General features: G+C 42.8%; 1 protein-coding gene across 1 annotated transcript in view; it reads left to right on the forward strand.

Moving 5' to 3' along the window:
• Positions 1–24449, forward strand: part of LOC306937627 (myosin-10-like) — a 198123-nt gene that overhangs the window by 81305 nt on the left and 92369 nt on the right. Inside the window, exon 4 of the mRNA XM_079521502.1 lies at positions 21083–21110. Coding sequence (XP_079377628.1) covers positions 21083–21110 — 28 coding nt within the window. The remainder of the gene's footprint in view (positions 1–21082; positions 21111–24449) is intronic.

A 24449-nucleotide genomic window follows, 5' to 3' on the forward strand; every position in this document is an offset into this window, starting at 1 on the left:
AGTCTGTCTTAGAGAGGGTGGGGGAAGCAGTAACAGGGGGAATTTAGAGCTGTGAAGAGAGAGAGAGAGAGAGAGAGAGAGAGAGAGAGAGAGAGAGAGAGAGAGAGAGAGGAGAGTTGGCTTGCCGGAACCGGGCCACCCCCCCTAGGCTCGTTCCTGTAGGTCTGGATGTTCCGGGGGACCCCCCGGAATGGTAACTTATCCGTCATTTCTCCAAGATTTCTTTCCAAAAAAGAATCAAAGTAAAGTACAGAGCACAGTACACTATACAATTTACAATTTACAATTTACAATTTAGGCATTTAGCAGACGCTCTTAATCCAGAGCGACTTACATTAGGCAAGAACAAAAGTATGGGAATACATCACATATATAAAATGCATTTATCAAGAAACATGCGTAAGCTAAGAACGTAACTAGAACATATCTATATAATGACACTATACATATTAAATATACATATATACTATACTATGCTATACATATGTACTATGATGTGCTATGACTACATACAATGCAATTATTGTGCTGTCTACATGACATGCTATAACATGACATGCTATAACTATAACACTATGACTACAATACAGTACAGAGCACAGTACAGTACAGTAAACTGTAACAATAAATGTATAGTTGCACCACTCAGTTCACACACAGGTGTGATTTTATTTTTTTTGTCAACTGAAACACTTTGAGGATTCATCTGCCACGTGGCCGCCTGTGTCGCTAAAGCATAGAGCACCGAAGTCCTGACATCACTGTCAGTAGAGGGCGCCAGTCCACAGGTTCGTGTACTTTTTATTTGCATTGAAATCCCCATAGGGGGATTTTAGATCTCTTCATATAAGAACTGTGTTTGAAAAATAAACCGATCATCCCGGCCTTTTCACTCATATGGATATGAAGCATCGACTGAAGGTGGAAATGTACAAATATACCCAAAGAGTAACAAAATAAGCGTTAGAAACGAGTCAAACAACCCAGAGACTACATTTCCGGGTAGGCGGGGTGGCTGCAGCTGCCCGTCGCACAACAGCAACTGACATGTTAATTACGTTTTTTAAAATTTTATTGATATTTAATGTTTCGTGGTCGAGTCAGCTGAGCTTACGTCAACGAGGAATCTCAGTAACGCAATGTGTTGACAGCTGGGCGTGACGTATATTAGCAGCGACATTGCTTTCGTTTTTGCTTTTCTCCAGAAACTGGCTGTATCAAATATTAATGGACATCATTAACGACACACAGCCACACCCCTGACAGAAAGGTTTATTTTTCAAACACAGTTCTTATATGAAGCGACCTAAAATGGGGATTTCAATGCAAATATTGCCCTCTACTGAAAGTGACGTCAGACTTTGCTCTATAGGGCCGTTGTTTTATCTAAAGCAGTGATTCCCAAAGTGGGGTCCGGGGACCCCGGGTCCTTGAGGGACTTCCAGGGGGGTCCCCAGCTAAATGATAGTTTGGAACCAAATGGACCATTATGGGTCTGTAACTCTGAGAGTGTACAACAGTCTCAGAGTTAAAATTAACATTGATTTTACAATATAAATTGGAGGTCCCAGAGATAAAAAAAAAATGCATGTCAAACTGGGGGTCCTTGAAATTAAACGGGTTGAGAATCTCTGCTAGAGCCGTACAAATCATCTCTTATGGGGGCATATCTCTGGCATATCTTTTTAAATGGGGTTCCCACGGGGCTAATTAGTGTCAATGTGGAGGTCCTTGACATAAAAAAAAGTTTGGGAACCACTGCACTAAAGCAAAGGGCCGTTGTTTTCTCTAAAGCCGTTTTTATCGCGTTGCTATTCAACAATCTCTCCGCTCTTGTCAACGCACGACGCTCACTGTAATACACGGGGGAAAGGTTCACTTTCCGCATTGCGGATGCCAGTGTGAACGCCCTCTTAATCATGGCTGTAATGCGCCGTTGGAAAGGAACATAGATTGTTCGCTTTGATTAGCTCACCTATACAGTAAGCAGAGTCTGCATGCAGAATAAATATAGCCAGGCAGTTATAGTTGCCATGGCAATGTACTGTAGGAACTGTACTGTACTGCAGTAGTCATCATGCCAAGGACGGTGGAGGGCCGGAGCTACAGTATAGGGTGCGAGGGTAGGAACAGATGGATGGATGCACTCAACCACACATTCACATTTCACAACTGACAGTGATTTCGTCGACTGATACTAAGACCATTTTTTTTTCCGTCGACTGCCGTTTTTTCACTGACGGAAACTCAATGGAAACTAAATGAAAACTATAAGCTATGACTAGAACTGAGAGTAAATACATTGACAATTTTGTCAACACATAAAAACTAGACTAAAATGTTAGAAAGGGACTAGTGGACAAGCGATCCAGTATAAGTCATTTTACACTTGGTTGCATGCTGAAAAGTGTAAACACAGTCATTATGACGGCATCAAGGCCCGCCAAAACACATTTTAGTCGACGAAATCAACTGTAGATTTAGTCGACTAAAATATTGTGATATTTAGTCGACTAAAACTAAGACATTCCAGGTGACTAAAATGTGACTAAAACTAAATGAAAACTACTCAAGAGACTATGGGCCCTATTAAGCAAGTGGAATCTAATTACATATAATTTTACAGTTTTTAAGACGTGGGGGCGGGTGCAATGTCATATTACAATTATGGGCCAGGTGAGAAGCGCTTTCGACACCCCGTGGTGTGAGCAAAACGGCCTTGAATTAGTCATGGGAGTGTTTCAGGGAGTTTTGAGGCTTACCCAATGAACATGTCCGTACTATTCTCTTTACGACACCAGCTGATGTCCTCATGGAATGCGCCCTTTTCGGCAAGTGGTATTACATTTATGCAGACTGGCACCATAGACATGACATGACTTTGTCACATTTGGGTTAATTATTCATATTGCACTGCATGCTGTCACCTTTATGCCTCAAAAGAACAGATCCACAAGCTGTCACAGCCATGATGTGCATAGCTTGTAGGCCTATGTCTCTATTTTGTTAAGTAACTTGCAGTTTTCATTGGAAAGTCATTACAGCGGCGCAGCCATATGCTAAGGGAGGGAGATACGCACATCATCACTTCATTTGTTTCTGTTCTAAGCATGAAAAACAGCTGTAAAAATCTTTTTCTAGTTGATTTGATTCATAAATGAATAACTAAGACTTTGAAATGGCACCTACCTATACCTTTCAGATCGGAATGGAACTGCGAGTAGATACGCAGCATTGGTTGGCAAATCCATGCGTAATGTTCCCAGAATCGTCTAACCCCCGAACATACAAGTTCGTTTGATATTGTTTAATTCGATAAAAATAGAACCATATACCATACAGCGAATGAAAGCAAGATTCCTAAGGAATGTGGGGATTTTTACATTTTAAAAAACGGCTGAGAAATGAGAGAACCATGAGTGTTTATAATATCAAATATTATAAGAATAATATGAAAGACAAACGGGCTGTGAAGAGCTCAGCTCACCATCCCGACAAGGAGGAAATATAGCCTATAGTGCATGCAGCCATGCACGTATATGCACTGACTGTTGCACACACGCTCTTTATTTGTTTCTATTGAAAAACACCAGTAAAATAACGTTTATTTTATTTTATTTCATTCAAGTCACGACGAAGGAATGAGTTGAAATGCCATACGTGCGCCATGCGTATTGCTGCGGCCCCAATGTTATGGTCTTCGCTCGTAGCATTTTATTGAAGAAGAATTGAGTCGGGTGTGATACAGCGTATGAAAGCAAACTTCCCAGTGATTATGGAGATGTTTTAATTTTTAAAAAAGGTTTAGAAATGAGCGATATATGACCCTTTATAATCTCAACGAGAAAGCCAGAAAGCTCGCTGTTGCCATGTCTCATAGAAACAAGTAAATAGGTCTATAAACATACTCCCAAAAGAATCGCATATAACAGGGGTCTACAACCTATTTTAAATGAAGTGCCATGTTTTTATTTTCTAGATAAAAACATATCAAGATTCCTTTTAATGACACCACATTAAAATTTCCAGCATATTTTGATTGTCCACAAATATAAAGTTCTTCCTTCTTTTTACATATTTTCTTGCACATTGTTATAATGATCATTATAAATATATATCCCCCTGCAGTCAGAGTTCATTGTTTTAATGAATGAATGTGATGCATTGTGAGCTGGTAGATCTGCTATTTTCAAAAGTAATCTTTGAAAAAAGTGACAATAAGAATATTTTTGAAAAATGTTATTGAAACATTTAAAAACACAAATCTGTCATGGGGGTCACTGGCTTAGTTGGGCAAATGCATTCATCTGGGGGTCCTTGACATGGGAATGTCGCTGTGTGAGGATCACTGGTTTAAACAACATTAGGAGAAAAGCCCAAATAAGCACTTTAGAAACAAGAAAAGCAACCACAACTACCAATATTTACAAGCAACTTTGCAGAAAAAGAAGCCGCTTATAATAAACAGCAAACAGACATGGCAACACTCCAGCAGCACTCCAGAGCCGCTCAAGTGTAAAATCAAACAGTGCTTTTTGCTTTTAAGACGTGGTCAGACCCAGGCGGAATCGGTATGCGCTGAGTGTTTTTAGGTCAAGGGGCTTATTAGCAAATAGCGCAAAGCGAAAATAATTAACATATGGACACTCCCCCAATGCTAAATTATGCAGGAACGTGGTATTCCATATGAGTGAGCGCTCACCACGGCTTCCATAATACGAAAAGGCGCAGAGCGAGGGCGAAATCTGTATTACCGCATGGGTTTTTCGTCTTGCTTAATAGGGCCCCTTGACTAAAAGCTAAAAATCTAAATTTGCTGCCAAGAACAACACTGACACTGACCCAGTATATGTTCTTTGAGTCCAGTTTGTTCCTGCCCTCAGGTAGCAGCAATAAGTAAAGTCAATTGCCTTTTTATTTTTGCTGGTCTTTAGACTCTGTACAGAAGAAGGACAAAAAATGTTGCTAAAGATGAGGTTTGTTACATGGAACTATAGCCGAGTCTGTCTGGCTTGGTGGAAGTGAGTTCAGAGAAAGGGATTTAAGGTCGATTGAGGAGGTATAAAAACACATTTCAGATAAGTAGGGGAAATGGGGTTTTGATGAACAGAAAACACGTTGAGTTGGTGGGAAAGCATGTGTGTGTGTGTGTGTGTGTGTGTGTGTGTGTGTGTGTGTGTGTGTGTGTGTGTGTGTGTGTGTGTGAAAATACGTTGAGTTGGTGGGAAAGCATGTGTGTGTGCGTTCGTGCGTTCGTGTGTGCGTGTGTGCGTGCGTGCGTGCGTGCGTGGGTGCGTGCGTGGGGGCGTGGGGGCGTGCGTGCGCACGCCTATCTTTATAGAAGTGATTGATGATGTATCTGAAAACAACGTCTGTACTGTGCGAACGGCTGTGTGGAGCAGACGGGAAACAGAAGTCTCGGCGAAAACAGTTCTCCAGTCTATAGTTTTGTATCAAGTTTTAATGACCAAAATACACTCAGTTACAAGGCAGTCATGGGAACAAATGGCCCACGATGGAGTCACACAAGGATCTACTTGGTCGAATCAGCAGACACACGTGTGAGCACACCATAAGAACGAAAACATGTAGTCTATATACTAATGCAAGTTTAAAACTCCCCCCCCCTCTCATGAGGGTGGGACTCAGAAGTGTCCTTACTTACTGGCCAATCAGTGAGCCAGGACTGTCATGCAAGGTTTTCCTATGAGAACTTAGCAACAGATGAAACTATACCAATAAAAATGAATGTACCATATAAAATATACAGAACATTATTTAACACCTGCAATGAAATAGTTAGACTGTATTCTTGACTCTAGATGCATATTTGACAAAGATACGTTGCATTCATGACAGACAGGACAGACAGATAGAGCAGAGCAGAGCTTGACCTAAGATGTGCCATGCAGCTGTTATCTTATGGATGCATCTAGGGTAAGGAGTTCACGCAGACCCCTGTGGGGTTTAATTACCCCCTCTGTTTCTTCAAGCCTAGTTGTAAATAACTAAGCATAATCTCAAAGGATCTTACCGTGAGCCAGTTGCCACAGATTGCATTGTATAGAAAAACAGCTGTCTCAACTTACGCTCTCCTCTTGTGTGCAGTCTATGCACCTAGCTGTTTAATGATATATCAACTGATTGATATATATGTGTCCATGTCTATAATATATCCATCATTGACATCTGGGTCATCAGTCAATGATGAAAATATATTTGGAGGCTGATGACACACGCACACAAACCCTCCATGCAGGAGCAGTCTTGCGGTATGTAGGCAGCATCCTGTCACACATACAGTACTCTTACAAGTCCATCCATCTCTCCTTATAAGGACACAGGGCAGTGGAGGTGAGATGCTGTTCAGTGAATGGATCCGGGAATGGATGACCGGCGCGCTCATCTGCATCGTCCTCTGGCCCTGACCTCATGTTATTATCATCAGATGCCTTTTTTTCCCTTTTTTTTAATGTTTTTTTGTGGCTTTCGCCTTTATTTTATATTTTTTATGGACGGACAGACAGTAGGCTGACAGGAAATGGGGAGAGAGATGGGGGGGGGGGGGATAGACATGCAGTGAAGGCCCGCGGCACACTGCCAGACTGGGTTGCCAGCCAAGGTGCCTGGACCACTGAGCCACGGCCCATGTCATCAGATGCCTTTTTGAGGCAGCTTTCTGTGTTACCACGGAAATTATTTGATTGGCTGAGCACGGAATGTGATGTATGACGATAAGATAGCGCCCCTCACTTCACACAAGTGAGATTTATTTTTTATATGTAGCATGCAGGGGCCCTGTCCAGAACCCGGGCAGAGGCCTTTTTGGGGGCGGTTCTGGACAACCGTGGGTCCGGCCGACTCGACACCGGACACTGCACTCCCTGTGGGGGTGTGGAACGCGTGTGTCGAATTTGAACGGTTGTCGAGTTACGTGGATTACAGCCGCACGTACGTATACGTACGGACAGACATGGTGCATTTATAGATAGAACTTAGCACACTGATGGAGGTCTATTTGAAGAAGTATTAACCCATTCTGGGCGGGAACCCCTTTTAATAATGATGATAATGAATTGCATTTTTATAGCGCTTTTCCAAGTGCTCAAAGTGCTTTACAATGGTTCATTCATTCATACATTGGGAGGTGAAGCGGCGAACAGTCGACGCCAGCGTCCTCACTTCCCACATTCACACACCAACGGTGGCAAGGCTCACACCGACCGACTCATTGGAGGCAATGTAGGGTTCAGTGACAGTGTCTTGCCCAAGGACACTTCGACATGTGGACAGGAGGAGCCGGGATTTGAACCGCCGACCCAGGGATCATTGGACGACCTGCTCTACCTCCTGAGCCACAGCCGCCCTGTGTGTGTTTTAAACATTATGTTATAATTTAGCTATTGGAAAATAGCAGATCATTTGGCGCGCTACGAGTTTGTAGGTCTGCTATTTTTGAAAAATCGTGAAAATATGGCACAAATCTTTGAATAATATATTCTTTCAGAGCGAATGTTTTTAACTAAAATCTTTGCTTCTGAGGGGTTCCTAGAATAACATCTTTTCAGATGGGGGTCGGCGGCCTATTACATATACTTTTTGGGGTCCTTGACACAGAAACATACTGTAGGTATTTCAGAAAACTAAAAGGATTTAGAAGATTTTTTTTAATTTCGAAGTCAAGTCTAAATGGGTTAAGCTGTGTTTAGTTGCCATCACAGTTGCATCTTTAGTTGCATCTATGTGTGTGATTTGCATATAAACAATAAGTGCTTCAACAATCTGTTTTTTCCTGATGTTCAGTATAGACAACTTTAGAAAAAGCCATTCAATACCACCGGTGGAAAAAGTGCTCAATTGTTTTACTTAAGTAAAAGTACCAATACTGCAATTTAGAACTACTCCGTTACAAGTGAAAGTTGAAAATGTACTCAGTAAAAGTACAAAAGTATCGGCATCAAAATGTACTTAAAGTACTAAAAGATTAAAAGTACCGATTGTGCAGAATGTGCCATTTCACAAGTTCAAAATGTGTACAAAATGTATTGAAAATAGCAGATTTGAACTAGTCTCCTTGACATGAACTAGTTTGAGAAACATAGGGTTTTTCAGAAAACTGTCAGGATTTAGAAGATATTTTGTAGAATGGTCTCAGGTCTAAATGGGTTAAAGGTGTTCGTCCATCATGTAGCTTCACTACTCTAATCAGACACTATCGTCTGCGTGCGTGCGTGCGTGCGTGCGTGCGTGCGTGCGTGTCAGTGCTTAATGCACCTTGTGTGTTGGGTGAGTTTGGTCTGCCATGTTATATCCATTCCATCTCATTTTACGCACGCACGCACGCACGCACGCACGCACGCACGCACGCACGCACGCATGCGTAAAATGAGAGGAAGTTAGATGATGTCATTCACAAGATTTGTGATTTTCTTTCCTGCCAACGTCACACGTCATTTTTTCCTCTCGTCAAAAAACTTATGAATGAATATAACATGGCAGACCAAACGCACGCACGCACGCACGCACGCACGCACGCACGCACGCACGCACGCACGCACGCACGCACGCACGCACGCACGCACGCACGCACGCACGCACGCACGCACGCACGCACGCACGCACGCACGCACGCACGGCACAGACAAATGCACGTATTGCATGTATTATACTATACTACAGTAGTACAACACACACACACACACACACACACACACCCACACACACACACACACACACACACACACACACACACACACACACACACACGCGCGCGCGCGCGCGCACGCACACACATGGGCATTTGTCACAGACTCCTGACGCCAGGAGGCAGTTCACACTGTCGTGGCAGAACAAAAGGTCATTTCTGTAGAGAAAGATAACACCTCGTAGACATTCGACGGCACTGAGCCCTTTGTGAAAGCTGACCCACATGAACTAGTGAGAGTTCATGATTTCTGTGCGCGTGTGTGCATGTGCGTGTGTGTGTGTGTGTGTGTGTGTGTGTGTGTGTGTGTGTGTGTGTGTGTGTGTGTGTGTGTGCGTGTGCATGTGTGTGTGTGTGTGTGTGTGTGTGTGTGGGGGGGGGGGGGGGGGTCTGTCATATCTGCATGTTGTCCATGCTTTGGAGCTGGATGTGACGGAGTCATGATATCTGTATTTATTTAATTGTCATTATTCCTTTTATATAGCCTAATATGTGAAAGTCAACTCAGCCAAAATATCCAATTATTAGAATAGATTCACTTCCGATCTAAATGTCTAGATTTCAATTTGAGTGAGTTATGTGTGTCTTCATAAACCCAATGAACATGGAAAAGTGAATGAATAATAGAATAGAATGCAATTATTCCATCCAATTAATGGAGGGATGGCAAGATTGTAGTGTGTGGACGGAGCGATAGGTTAATGAATGACAAGTAGCCTACATGCATATGTCAAAACATAACGAGCGAATGGAAATGGAGGGTTCTGGTTGGCTGACCGAGGAGGACCTTAGACTTTGTAGAGTTGCTCAGTCCCTGTCGCTTCTGGAACCAAAACATCCTCCCGCTATCTAGTCTAGTTACAATGTAGTTCATCTCTGTAGTTAATCTAGTTAACCATTTATACCTGAGGACGATATTTAAAAAAATTGCTTCTAAATCTCAGTTTTCTGAAATACCTATGTTTTTGTATCAGTGCATGGTGCTCAATATTTCATGTCAAGAACCCCAAAAATGATATGCAATTGGCCACCGATCCCCATCTGAAAATATGTTGTTCCAGGGACGCCCCCAGAAGCAAAGATTTGAGTTAAAAACGTTCACTCTGAACGAATATATTTTCAAAGATTTGCGCCACATTTTCACTATTTTCAAAAATAGCAGACCGCTTCACCTCCCAATGTATGAAATTATGAATGAATGGACCATTGTAAAGCGCTTTGAGTAAGCACGTAGTCCATACAAAAGCGCTATGAAAATGCAATCCATTATTAGTATAATCATTATTAACCCTTGGGGTGCCACCCCCAATAGCAGCCTTTTTGTGACATATATTCATATTTTGAATTCATCATTTTAATGCCAAAAGAAAAATCTGCGATTTACACACTATGGCCCTCATTTATCAACCGTGCGTACGCCAAAATATGGGTGTACGCCGAAATTACCGCAATGTTCGGCATTTACGATTTGCGCCAAAGTTTGAAATTGATCGTGTGCCAAGATAGAAATCACGTCTGGTCGGGAGCTGTCGTACAATTTGTCCTCACCTGTTTTTCTGTCGTAGAACAGCGGAGCAGCATTGTTTGACCAGCTGAGAGGCTGTCACAGGCATCTAAACATATGTAGGCTATTCACTCCTAAAATGTTTATATAAAACTGTATAGGTATGGGCTAAATGTAAAAACAAAAAGTAAAAGAATACATCAACGATGTGTCTTTGTGTCATATGAAATTAGTAGGAGATTTCCAACTTTACAAGCAAGCAATTAAAATCGCGCAATTAAAAACAATGTTGCAAGGTATGCTAAGCCATTTAAACAGTGTTTTGCATGAGCTCATACATGCAAGGATTTGGGCTGAAATATTTGTGCTGAAATATTTCCATGACGGGACGTTGGAGAGTACTATAGTGCAGTGGTGCAGCTGCGGAGAGTCCCAACGTGGGTAGCCTACTGTAGCCTAATCTACAGCAGGCCGATGTCTTTCTGGAGTTATGGTATGTGCAATCTCCTCCTCGTTTAATAAACCCGAATGCCAAATGTACCGTGCCAGCGCAAGTGGGAACCGCATCGGAGATAGGTAGACTACCCAGCCAGCCCACCACCACCACCACCAGTGCCAGCCACATGAGGCTATACGGTTTTGGCTGCACATTCATATATTGACAGTTGACAGCCCCCCCACTGCAGCGACTAGCGACTGCGAGGCAATCTAAATAGACTCTCGAACGTGCGGTGCATGGTCAGTTGGTCACGGTGTCACGGACGGACCACAGTGATAGAGAGACAGACAGACAGGACAGGAGGAGCACCTATGCAAAACAGCAGTGTGTGTGTGCCTATTTGTTATTTAATTCATGGTTCACAGGTTCAGGTTTTCGTTCACTAATATATCTTGTTGTATATTAAATAAAAAATACTTTAATAATTTAATATACAACTAACAACACACAGTGACAGTTGCTTGCAAATTGCGATATGTGCGTGCGTGCGTGCGGGGGGGGGGTGAGGCGGGCAGCAAGGGAAGCGAAGCGAGAGGAGAAACAAACAGGGTAGCCCTACAGCTTTATTTAATTCATGCAGGTTTATTTATTTAAGATACAACAAGTTGCGTGTGCGTCTGTGTGTGTGTGTATGAGAGGGGGCAGCAAGGCAACTTAGGCAAGCGAGGGAAACTTTTTGTTCCTGTAACCATGGTTTCCAGGTCGTATTGCAGTTGTTCATGTCGCAAAAACGAGGGCGAGGCTTGATTTTATAGGGCGTGCCAGATTGATTTCAGCCGTCACATTTATTACTGCTAGGAATGAAATTAGGAAGGATCAGCTGTCTGCGATCACTTTATAAATGCCGACCCGACGTGGGTGTACTACGAAACCTACACTCGAATTTGGGGCGGATTTTACACTCAATTGATAAATGAGGGCCTATATCTCATTTTGACGGGGCAAGACTATAGTATTGGGACAATCAGTCCTGATGGTGGCGGTAACGTCACCATTGTGCCGATTCTGACCAAAGGGAGCGAGTGAACGATGACCACTTCCGGTTTGGATCAAAATATCCGGTAGTATCTTTGCTACTGTGCAACAACATCAGATGTCCGGAATGCTAAGCTATCATCGTATTTTTCATAACTAAGTCAAATTAAGCTCTAATCAAGCCCAAAACATCGCATTTTACGCAGAGATGCATGCGCGATCATGCGCGTGCGTGATCGACCATGCACGCACGGATTTCGGCCGGTTTTAGGAACATTACATCGGCCGTTAGCCAAATTAGCCAAAAAATGCTAAATCTTGCTACATTAAGGTCCCGATTAGGCTCCCGATTGACAGCCCGTCAATTCCGTCAACGGGAGGTCTGGATTTATTGATTAATTCCGTCAAAACCGCCAACGAGAGTTCAAGGGTTAATAGTATCAAGTGAAGAGAGACAGAGAGAAGGGGAGAGACAAGGAGGTCGTCATTAACGGGACTCGAACACGCGACGCACTGTCAGGCCAGAGCCTATATGTGGCATGATGCACCTGGACCACTAGGCCAGCGGGCGCCCAAAGAATACATTGTGTTTTGTTTGATTGAATACTTTATTAAACAGTTTGCAGAAGAAGGACAAAAAAAAAAGCACTGGAAAGTATACAGTTCAATACAATGGTCTGCTAAGAGGATTTATAATACCCGAGAATGTACTATGGCTTGTTTTCCAGTGGGGTCCTTCATATTCAATTCATCTGTATCTGTATCGCAATACCAAATAGTCAGCAAAATCATAGACCTTTTGTAAATGGTGCATTTATATAGCGCCTTTATCCAAAGCGCTTTACATAGATTGTGCATTACATTCACCCATACATTCATACACCGATGGAAACCATGCAAGGTACCAACCAGCACATCAGGAGCAATTAGGGGTTCAGTGTCTTGCTCAAGGACACTTTGACACTAACTCTGGGGAAGCCTGCATGGGTTTGAACTGGCAACCTTGCGGTTGCTAACCGGCCACTCTACCCCTGAGCCACCGCTGCCCCAGTATGGTGAAGCATGGGGTCTCATGACAGCCCTCTGGGTCACTGACTTCCTCCTGAGCTCACTCTCCTTCACTCTGCTGACAACACACTCAGACATATTATGATTAACCCATTTAGACCTGAGGACGATTCTACAAAATGTCTTGAAATCCTGACAGTTTTCTGCAAAACCTCATGTTTCTATGTCAGTGGTTCTCAAGGACCCCCCAAAAAATATATGTAATTGGCCGCCGGCCGCCATCTGAAAATATGTTGTTCCAGTGAAGATTTCAGTTAAAAATGCTCACTCTGAAAGAATATTATATTCAAAGATTTGCGCCACATTTCCACGATAGTAGATCTGCTATTTTTCAATAGCTACAGTATAACACAAGGCCCACTTCCCGTCCTGAATGGAATAATAGTCCTCTGAACCAGACATGCTGTAATATGTCAAACTATTAGGCTAGTTCCTGCTCCCTCGCTGTCTTCAGTGTTGCCTACACCATACATCAAATATGAACTCTTTCAGGACGTTACTTTTTTCTTCTTTTTAACACTCACAGAGTAAAATGAACACTCAGGGTTTTACTGACCTGGGAATGATGCAGAACACATGGAGGATTGGAGCCATTTAGACAGGATACAGATGGGGACTAAGGAGTGTGTGTGCCTGCGTGCGTGCCTGCCTGCCTGCCTGCCTGCCTGCGTGCGTGCGTGCGTGCGTGCGTGCGTGCGTGCCTGGCTGCATGTGTGTGGTTACATTTCACAATGGGTGGAATTCATTCAATTTATTTTTTTCATTGAGCTGCAGGAATGTTGAGGTGTTTTTAAATCTTGTTTTCTTCAGGAAATGAAAATCTCCAGACTTCCTGCGTCAGCAGAGTACAGGGTTACTTAAAGGCGCTGCAGGGATTCTGCTCTGCAAATGGCACAGTCGTGCTGTCACTCGACTGTCTTCACCATCGGTGCATTCGCAGCGATATGTGCATCGCACGAATGAACATTGAAATACTTCAATATTCGACAGTTATCAGTTGCTTGTACTGTTGTTGACCCCCCCCCCCCCACACACACACACACACACACACACACTGTGATTCAGAGACTCGTGCCGATATAGAATAAGTCTATAAGTATATTATCTATTAAAAACAAATACCATTGTAGCAACGGTGATCCATTGTCATTTCATTGTATCTGCCAGACTGCCAGTGGCCTTGTGGTTAGAGTGTCCGCCCTGGAACTGGGAGGTCGGGGGTTCGATCCCCGGTCGGACAAACCAAATACTGTGAAAACGGGACCCAATGCCTCCCCGCTTGGCACTCAGCATCAATGGGTTGGATTGGGGGTCGAATTAACGAATGATTCCTGAGTGCGGTGCACGCTGCGGCTCACCGCTCCAAGAGATATAGGTCAAATGCGGAGAACAAATTTCACTGCGGTAACGTGTGTGACTAACGTGTACGACTTTGATGTGCACAGACATTTAAGGCTCTATTTCAGGGTTCCCCAATTAATTTTCCTCGAGGGCCATATTTTGACTAGGGTCCCAGGCTGGGGGCCGAGTCCGCACGCGTGAGGTCGAGGTCTTGCCGGACCCCATTTGAAAAGGATGCCCAGTTTGACATGCATAGGCTACTGACCCCCATTTAATGCCATTTATATCTGGGACCCCCCCCCCCCCAAAAAAAAAAAAAGATTTTTTTTTTTTTTTTTTTTTTAATTCTTCCGCGGGCCGCCAGGGGGCGCTCCGCGGGCCGCAAATGGCCCGCGGGCCGCCTATTGGGGTACCCTGCTCTATTTTCACCCATGGCTAAACCCCTTATCCCTGAAGTTCTTTGCCTTTTTTACTATTTTGAAAAAACTTTTTTGGATAGTTCACCCATTTAGACCTGAGGCCGATTCTTTAAAAAAAAATTGCTTCTAAATCCTAACAGTTTTCTGAAAAACCTATGGTTCTATGTCAGTGGTGCTCAACTCTTTTCATGTCAAGGACCCAGAATTATCAGTATTTGGCCGCGGACCCCCATCTGAAAATATGTTGTTCCAGGGATCCCCCCCCCCCCCCAGAAGCAAAGATTTGAGTTAAAAACCTTCGCTCTGAAAGAATATATTTTCAAAGATTTGCACCACATTTTCATGATTTTTCAAAAAATAGCAGATCTACAAGCTTGTGGATCTACGAGCTTGTAGATCTTCTATTTTCCAATAGCTAAAGTATAACATAATGCTTCAAACACCAAAAGGGTTAGGTTAATATCAGAATACTTACTTACTTACACCTATCGCCCAACCTTGGGCATAGGCCACGAACATGAGCTCTCCAGGCATCCCGGTCCTGGGCCATTCTCTCCAGCTGTCCCCATGTATGGCCAGATCTCTTCACCAGTGGCGTGCACAGACATTTAGAGGGGCAGGTGCTCAAGTTATGTTATGTTATGCTTTAGCTATTGAAAAATAGCAGATCTACAAGCTCATAGCGCGCTACGAGCTTGTAGGTCTGCTATTTTTGAAAAACCAAAAAAAAAAAAAGTTTTTTTTTTTTTTTTTCAAAAGGGCACATTGCCAAAAGGGCAGGGGGTGCTCTAGCACCCCCTAGTGTCTATCTGTGCACGCCACTGCTCTTCACATCTACATCTAGGTCACGCCGCCAGGTGTTTCTTGGTCTGCCCCTTTTCCTTCTCCCTTGTGGGTTCCAGAACAGGGCGTATCTTGTGATACTAATATCAGAATACTGATATATTATTGATTTGCAAACATGACCCGCTTTAATTACTTCAGTCTAAATTAGTAGCTTAATGTGTAGTATTACATCTTTTTTTTATGTCCAATGTATTTGTTTTAGTTTATAAAGTTAACATAACTATAATTAAAGGCATTTGAAATAAAACAAAAGTGTTACTTTTCAGGGTTGCAATTGAAAAATAAATCACGATTTCAATTCAAACTAGAAAAAGTGCCCTTCTGGGCACAGGTCTCCACCAGGAGGATAGGAGTGTGTGTGATGTTTGCCAAAATGTATTTTCTTTTTTTTTTGCAACAATTTTCTTCATTTTGTTGAGGAAATGCAGATCCCAGATCACTCATAGCATCTCTGAGGATAGAATTCTGGATGAGCAGGACATGTGCAGAATTTTGTACAAAATGGGCCACTCCTGAAAACTTTGGAAGGCAATCTTAGCCAATCAGTGTAGAATCTGAGAAATCCAACAGACTCATCTTGATCACATGACTACAGAGATCATGTGTACCGATTTGCGTGAGATTTGGATGAAATCTGTGCGACTAACATAAACAATGTGTTTTCCAGAAATCGGCCTCATGTGGCGCTATAACCGGCAGATGTGGAGGGATGCAGGGAAAATGTTTTTCCATGGCCTCTAGGGAGTGCGCATACATAAGTTGTATACAGATCGATGCAGTTATAGGTAAAACAGGAATTGCCCTGTTATAGCGCCACCGTGAGGCTGATTTTGAAAAAACGAGTGGCACGTCATCCTCGGCCTAGTGGAAATGTGCGTGCATAATTTCACGGAAATTGCACACTGCGTTTGTGTGGCATTTTGTTCGAAACGGACCAATCATGTGAGTTTTGGAAGCCAATCTTAGCCAATCAGGATGGAAGAGGGGAAATGGTGCAGATCCGTGTTGATTCATGACTATGGAGATAGTGTATACCGAATTGTGTGATGTATGGATAAAATGTGTACGAGTAATCTACAGAAATGTGTTTTGCCTAAATCGGCCTGATGGTGGCGCTATAACAGGTCGTTGAGGAATATTTGGGGCAGAGGTTCATCTTTGGCATCCAGGGAGTGTGTGTGCAAAGTTTGGTATGGATCGGGCCAACAGTGCCGGAGATTATTGCCTGGACATTTAGTGGCCCTCTGGAGTGAGAGTGGACATTCAGTGACCCTCTGGAGTGAGAGTGGACATTTAGTGGCCCTCTGTAGTGAGAGTGGACATTCAGTGGCCCTCTGGAGTCAGAGTGGACATTCAGTGGCCCTCTGGAGTGAGAGTGGACATTCAGTGGCCCTCTGGAGTGAGAGTGGACATTGAGTGGCCCTCATAGTTGCCTGTTCTAGACCGCTCTCTCCCTTGTTATTGACAGTGTGTTATGTCAGCTATGTCACCTACCGGTATGCGCTGAGGTGATGTCACAGTTTCATATTTCACATGGCATACATTGACATGGTTGTGGAATGTTCTGCCACAGGCTAAAACCCTGCTTTGACTGTTCGGGTACAGTACAATAAACTAAACCGCCAACACGTAACAAAGTTCTATTAGCCCATTAAGGACGGGAAGCGCTTTTGGTGTTTTAAAGGTTTCGTGACATTAATTTTCATTTACTTTCATTTTTCGTTTTTCTTTTAGGTTTTATGACCTCAATTACACCCAAAAGAAACCTGAACTTTTGAACATTCAGTGGATTTTCTGTGGTCTGGAGTTTGGAAGCCTCAAAAGGCTGCAATGAAAACAGGAAAAACAGTGAAAACAGTGACATCTGCTGGCAAATCCCATTGACATACAGTATATGGGATTTGCTGGCTCTTACATCACAAACAGCAGGGAAATCAGAGCACTTGTTTGAGCCAGAAAACCCCAGACCACAGAAAAAAATTAAGATTATTATTATTATTTTTTATGTCACAATCCCTTTTTTACACTTTAGCTATTTTTGAAAAATCGTGAAAATGTGTCGCAAATCTTTGAATATAATATATTCTTTCAGAGCGAATGTTTTTAACTCAAATCTGTAGAATCAGTTCTCAGGTCTAAATGGGTTAAAGCCTAAGTATTTGGTAGTGTGGCTCTGCTCCCGTGAAGCTCCAGAACAAATCTATGCAAACAGGACACAAATATGTAACTCTGCGCTCACAAACCCCCCAAAGCTCCAGAAACGATACGCAGTTACTGCATGGCATTATAATAGACATTATGAAACTCTTCAGGGCATAGCCTAAAGATAACCAGACAGAACATGATATTATACATGATATTATACACATATACATATTGAAGACTATGAAGGAGGCAGGGGAGGTGGAGGGAGTTTTGCCTGATAATGAGCTATAGCAATTGAGCTTGCAGGAGTCGGTCTGTAGCCTATACATGATAGGGTGAATGAGCGTGGGACTGGTTCGACAGCATAATAATAGTCCCACCACTATTAGATTGTGGGTGCGTGTGATCGGAGGGTGAATGAGCATGGATGATTCTGTGCCAGCCTGAACTATACAGCTCTGACAGGCCTGCAGAACAGTTTCAGTGCAAGCTCATTTACAACCCATTCTGGGCGGGAACCCCTTTTGGTGTTTTAAGCATTATGTTCTACTTTTAGCTGTTGAAAAATAGCACATCTACAAGCTTCAAAAATACATCTACAAGCTTTAAAAAATAGCAGATCTACAAGCTCGTAGCGCGGCACTCGCTACGAGTTTGTAGATCTGCTATTTTTGAAAGCTTGTAGCTTGGCACAAATCTTTGAATACCGGTATATATTCTTTCAGAGTGTTTTAAACTCAAATCTTTGCTTCTGGGGGGTGGGGGTGGGGGGGTCACTGGAACAACATATTTTCAGATGGGCGTCGGCGGCCAATTTCATATAATTCCTGGGGGTCCTTGACATGAAATAGTTTGAGCACCACTGTCATATAGAAACAGAGATTTTTTTCTGAGAACTGCCATGGCATTTGTAGAATCGTCCTCAGGTAATGGGTTGAAACCACTAACAGTGCATGCCTGGCATGGGCTATAGATCGAGCCTTGTACTGCGGGGCTTTTTCATCCGATCGCTCCATGTGACGTTGACTAATGGCCCATTTGATAGGCCTGGCTGTATCCATCCATCATCATGCAACATCAAGTGTTCTGTTATAGAGCCAATTGTACAGAAGAGTTGAGTTGACTCAAGTGTCTTTCACCCCACGTAGCATGCAGCCACGGAGTTGGATAGTGTGTTTGGAGAAAGATAAATGAAGTGATTAATTCTCTCTCTCTCTCGCACGCACGCACGCACGCACGCACGCACGCACGCACGCACGCACGCACGCATGCATTCTTAGAGTAGAAAAATAAGGTAAAAGAAGAAAAGCATTTTTTGTTTGTAGGGAGAAGGAGTTGAAGTATATTATAAGGTTGACGATGTTATACATAAGTGTGATGTTTTTTAATTTTTTTATAGGATATTGTATTAGTCGACGACACTGAAAATGAGTTTAATTATTTTCAGGGTAATTTCGAGAATTAATACAAGTTGAATTGAATGAATAAGTGATTATTATGGCACAGAGAGTGGTCTATGGACAGTTTTTTTTTGTTCTAGTGAAATATTGTGTAAATGCACGCATCACACACATACATTTTGCACACTGTGTTGACCTGTATTATATCCCCATTATTTTATTTTCTGATAATAGGGAGTTAACCAGTGCTAAACGGACATTTGAACGGGGCTAGTGCCCACATTGATGTTGTTTCCAGTTGTGGCATGCTGTGGTTGCAACAGAGCTGGGAAAGTATAGCGCAGGGTTTCTCTCCTGTTGACTGATAAACAGTGTTGATTTCGTAGACTAAAACTAAGACGAAAAATGTTCGTTGACTACCTTTTTTCACTGACGAAAACTAAATGGAAACTAAATGAAAACGAATGTATGATGACTAAAATTAAGACTAAATATACTGACAATTTCGTCAACAAATAAAAACTAGAGTAGTGGACAAGAGATCCAGTAAAAGTCATTTTACACTTGGTTGCATGCTTTAAATAGCCGATCTACAAGCTCACAACGCATGTCGCTGCGACGCGTTGTGAGCTTGTAGATCTGCCATTTTCATCAAAGGCCTGCCAAAATACATTTTAGTCGACTAAATCAACTGTAGATTTAGTGGACTAAAATCTTATGATATTTAGTCGACTAAAACTAGACTAACACTGCGACATTCCAGGTGACTAAAATGTGACTAAAACTAAATGAAAACTATCAAGAGACTATGACTAAAAAGGGGAAAGAAATTGCTGCCAAAAACAACACTGCTGATAAAGCGGGTCAGTTCCCTGTGGATCATGGTCTTTGTAGTTATATGTAGTTCACAGCAAGATGCTGAGAGTGTCATGTCATGTCACTTCAGTGGGCGTAAGTAATCTGGTTGGCTGGACCAGGGCCTAAATTCCTCTGGGATGAAAGGGATATAGAGCATGGTTAACACTGACAAAGTATTGATTTCAGCTGTTACAATTCCAAACATGACCCGCTTTAATTTCTTCAGTCTCTATTAGTAACTTAATGACTAGTATTAAAATGTTATTGTCTTTTTATGTCCAATGTATTTGTGTTTAGTTCATAATGTTAACATAACTATACCTAACTGCATTTGAAATTAAATAAAAAGGTTACTTTTCACGATTCCAATTGAAAAATAGCAAAAAATAATTCAGTACTTCAATTCAAATAGAGCAAAAATAGCTGATCTACAAGCTCAAAATGTGTCGCAGTGTGATGCGTTTTGGCTTGTAGATCGGCTATATTTGCTATGACAGTAATATGCAATGTGGCCCGACGACAGAAACGGGTCTCATGGTCGCAGCTTACGTATTTCCTGTAGGCGGAGCCGACATAGCTGCGGGGTAAACCCGCACCTCTTCTACTACAGTGAATGGATAGAGTGACTGATGTACAGTCTGCCTCAAACGTTACTCTTTTACCTGCTTTTTACTAACACTAACATTACAAAGATGCCCAGAACATCGGGATGAACCTGTCTAGTTTATGGCTGCTCCAACAGTAGTGGCAACATTCAAAAAGAAAAAGAAAAACGGAATGCCAAAATATCCACCGCGGTGGCTGAGACCAGAGCCATAGAGTAATGGTTGAGACAAAGCAGTGAAAGGTCCTGAAAGATACATAACGTCAGTCTTACCCAATACCCAATCTTTCTGTTTTATGAACACAAGGCTGCTGTACAAGGTATATAGTCAGTGGCGTGCACATACATTTAGAGGGACAGGTGCTCAAGTTAAAAAAGGGCACCTTGTGCAGCGCGTGGAACCGGCCGGTTGCCTTAATCCATTTTGGGCGGGAACCCCTTTTGGTGTTAGCATTATGTTATGCTTTAGCTATTGAAAAATAGCAGATCTACAAGCTCATAGCGCGCCACCGAGTGGCGCGCTATGAGCTTGTAGGTCTGCTATTTTTGAAAATGTGCCCTTTTTTCCAAAAGGGCACATTGCCAAAAGGGCAGGGGGTGCTCTAGCACCCCCTAGTGTCTATCTGTGCACGCCACTGTATATAGTACAGCATCCTTGTGTTTGGATGAAGGACAAAATGAGAAATCACTGACTCTTTGTTCCTGATCTCTCTCCCCAGATCGTGAGGACCAATCAATCCTTTGCACGTGAGTACTTTATGTGGACAGTGGACACACATGCATACATTCACACTTATTGCTCTCCATTCAGTCACTCAAGTGGACGCGCACGCACGCACGCACGCACGCACGCACACACACACACACACACACACACACACACACACACACACACACACACCTTCCCACTAAGCCAAGGAAGAACCTCCATCTCAAATGATTCAAATCTTCTCATGGTGGCGCTACAACAGTCCAGTTCACGTTTTGTGGCTGGGTTTCTGAGGCTACGTTGAACCGTATAGTTCGTACAATCAACCTCCCTTTTTTCATGGATTCCTTGGATCATGATGGAACTTATAGGCCTGCCCTATTTGTGCCAAATTGCATTTTATACCACAGTACGTATTCTTCAAAACTGATTTTTTTGTCCAAAACTATCGGTCCACCAAATAATGGTATACACATTATCTCTTGGGTCATGTGGTCAAGATATACTCTCCTCTCCTCTCCTCTCCTCTCCTCTCCTCTCCTCTCCTCTCCTCTCCTCTCCTCTCCTCTCCTCTCCTCTCCTCTCCTCTCCTCTCCTCTCCTCTCCTCCTCTCTTCTCCTCTCCTCTCCTCTCCTCTCCTCTCCTCTCCTCTCCTCTCCTCTCCTCTCCTCTCCTCTCCTCTCCTCTCCTCTCCTCTCCTCTCCTCTCCTCTCCTCTCCTAGCTATGTTCTGCCCCCTTTAAGGTGATTCAGATGATGTATACGTAGCTGCTGCAATGCTACCTGGACGGCAATATGAACCTGTATTTAGAGGAAGAAGACATTCAGGTTCATTCTTGACCCATTTAGACCTGAAGCAGACTCTTAAAAAAATCCTTCTAAATCCTGACCTAAGTTTTTCTAGAGGAGCCTAGATCTATACCCTCGTTCTTGAGTTCTCTTCTCTTTTCAAATGCAAATGTGTCGAGCTCAGTCGAGCTGATGACTGGCTTTAATTTATGGTTGACCAAGTTACACTTTATTCACATTAAACATCTCTTACAGTCATCCTCATTTGAACCGTCTTAGATTAGCTGCTTTGAGGTTGTTTTGCCACAGTGAGCCTCCCTTAATCCTGACACAGACAGCCTGTTATTTCTCCTTCATGTTTCTCCTCACTCACTTGGCAGGCTCTTCTCATATCCTGCCCCGAGTGGCACTTAAAGACTTGTTTCAAAAAGCTTCTTGTGGAAGGCGGGCTTTTGCGACTGAACCAGTGCTGTGGGGGGAGTTGTGTGAGTGTGGTTTGGTGCCCTGCCTAAAAGTCCTCCATGGCGAGTGAGTTAAGTAGTTATACTTGCTTTCTGAGTTTGCTAGAGAATCTTCGGAACTACGCCCCCTGTTGGTTTGCAGAGGTGCCGCATTAAACACGTTATACGTGACAAATCATGACAATAAACACATTATTTTGGGCCGAACAAAATTATTAGAAAGAAGAAGAAAAAAGGGCAGGGTAGAACACTTTTTTATTGTTATGATTTGTCAGCTCGGCTGTTGGCTTTGTCCGAGGCTTAAATGTCTTTAAATAAATACTTTTTGAAACGTCTGTGGGAAAAAATAAATGGGGAATTATTTCCTGGGGGCGGCTATACGCTCACACTATACGCTGAGCTTGTATATCTGCTATTTTTGAAAATATTTGGAAAAATATTGAAAAATGCACACGACGCGTTTTAGATCTTCTATTTTTGTCCAAAAGTGCCCTCTTACATCTCTGCATGTCCCTGTCAAACGGCATCTAATGAAGGGCATCAAGTACAGGTCTAGCCTGGGTAAAGAACAGGGAGTGGCCTGCTAGGACAGCAAACCTGTGGAATCTCTCAGTGGAGAGTCAACAACCACAAAGTGGACACTGTGATACACACACACACATACAGTGAGATAGAGGAAGCTGGAGGGATGAGAACATGACAGGACCCCAGAAACAGATTTAAACTATTCAATAAAGGTATAGGGATGCACGATATAATCACGGTATAGCAAAAATAATCCAGATTATCGAATCGGTTTTCACCAGCCAACAAATAAATGCAATAAAAATGTAACAATTCATAAATTAGTTCAATATAAATCAAGTATAGTGTCTTACGGTACCTCTATAGTCTAGAACAAAAGCCAAATCAAATATGATGTAAAATCTTAACTTTTAAATAAAACATTTCTACATCTAATTTGTGTACTCATCTCATTCAGTAGTCATTCAATTGTGAAAACAGACACTTGGAAAATAGTATTTATGTATTTATGTATTCATTCATTCATTCATTCATTCATTCATCCATCCATCCATCCATCCATCCATCCATCCATTCATTCATTCATTCATTCATTTATTTATTAACAGGCTTTGGGCAGGCAGAATTCATCCCATATGTCGATCTGTTCCCCCCCCATGCCAAAACGCCAGTGCTCGCCCAGTAGTCTGCTGTCACTATAATATATATAGGCGGAGGCGTGCACGCGAGGTCGCTTCTCGCCCCCCAGGCATCTTACTGGTATCGGAATTGGTCAGAATCGGTATCGGCAGATATGACCCTGCAAATAATCGGACATCGGTCATAATTTCATAATCGTGCACCCCTAAATAGTCTTAGTTTTACTTTCCATTTAGTTTTCGTTAGTGAAAAAAGGTGGTCAACGGACATTTTTCGTCATAGTTTTAGTCGACAGAATCAACACTTTGCTAAGATACATTGCGAAGACGTCAAAGTTACACTATGGAATAAGCAACATTGTCAACTAACAGAAATGACCTACATTACACAGACCCAGTGTTCCTCAACAGTCCCAGAGTGCTAGAGCAGGACCTCAAACAGCATTGCAATATGTGCAGTGGTGCTAATAGCCAGCTAGTCTAAAGCCACTGGTATGCACTCGTGCGTGCGTGCGTGCGTGCGTGCGTGTGTCGCTGGATGGCTCTGTATCCCAAGCCACCAGGCTGCTGGGTTCTGTGTTCTGGGACCTTGGCTGTGGGACATGTTTGTGGACAGCCCTGCCTGAACAGAACTATCATTAGAGGCTGATCCAAAAGCAGAGGCTGCAGGAAACCCTGGAGACATGCCCTGCAGCAAACCGCAGGGCCCTGCAGTTAGAAAAGCATTGATGGAGGACAAATAGATGGATGGAGAAAGCAAACAGCCAAATAGGCTGATCCTAGCCTTGCTCTCGCTATAGCTTGCTTGCCTCCCCTGGTTCTTCGTCTTTGTCCATTGTGTTCCCCAGAGGTTCCGTAAAACACTCCTGATGACATGATGGTTTGTCTAAAAGCTATTTTGGTTAGGGCTTTCGTTATTTTTTTAAATTCTAGTATTGCTGTGCCTGTGCGTTGCAAACATAGTG

Source organism: Electrona antarctica (assembly GCF_951216825.1).
Source record: "Electrona antarctica genome assembly, chromosome: 14".
Taxonomy (NCBI): Eukaryota; Metazoa; Chordata; class Actinopteri; order Myctophiformes; family Myctophidae; genus Electrona; species Electrona antarctica.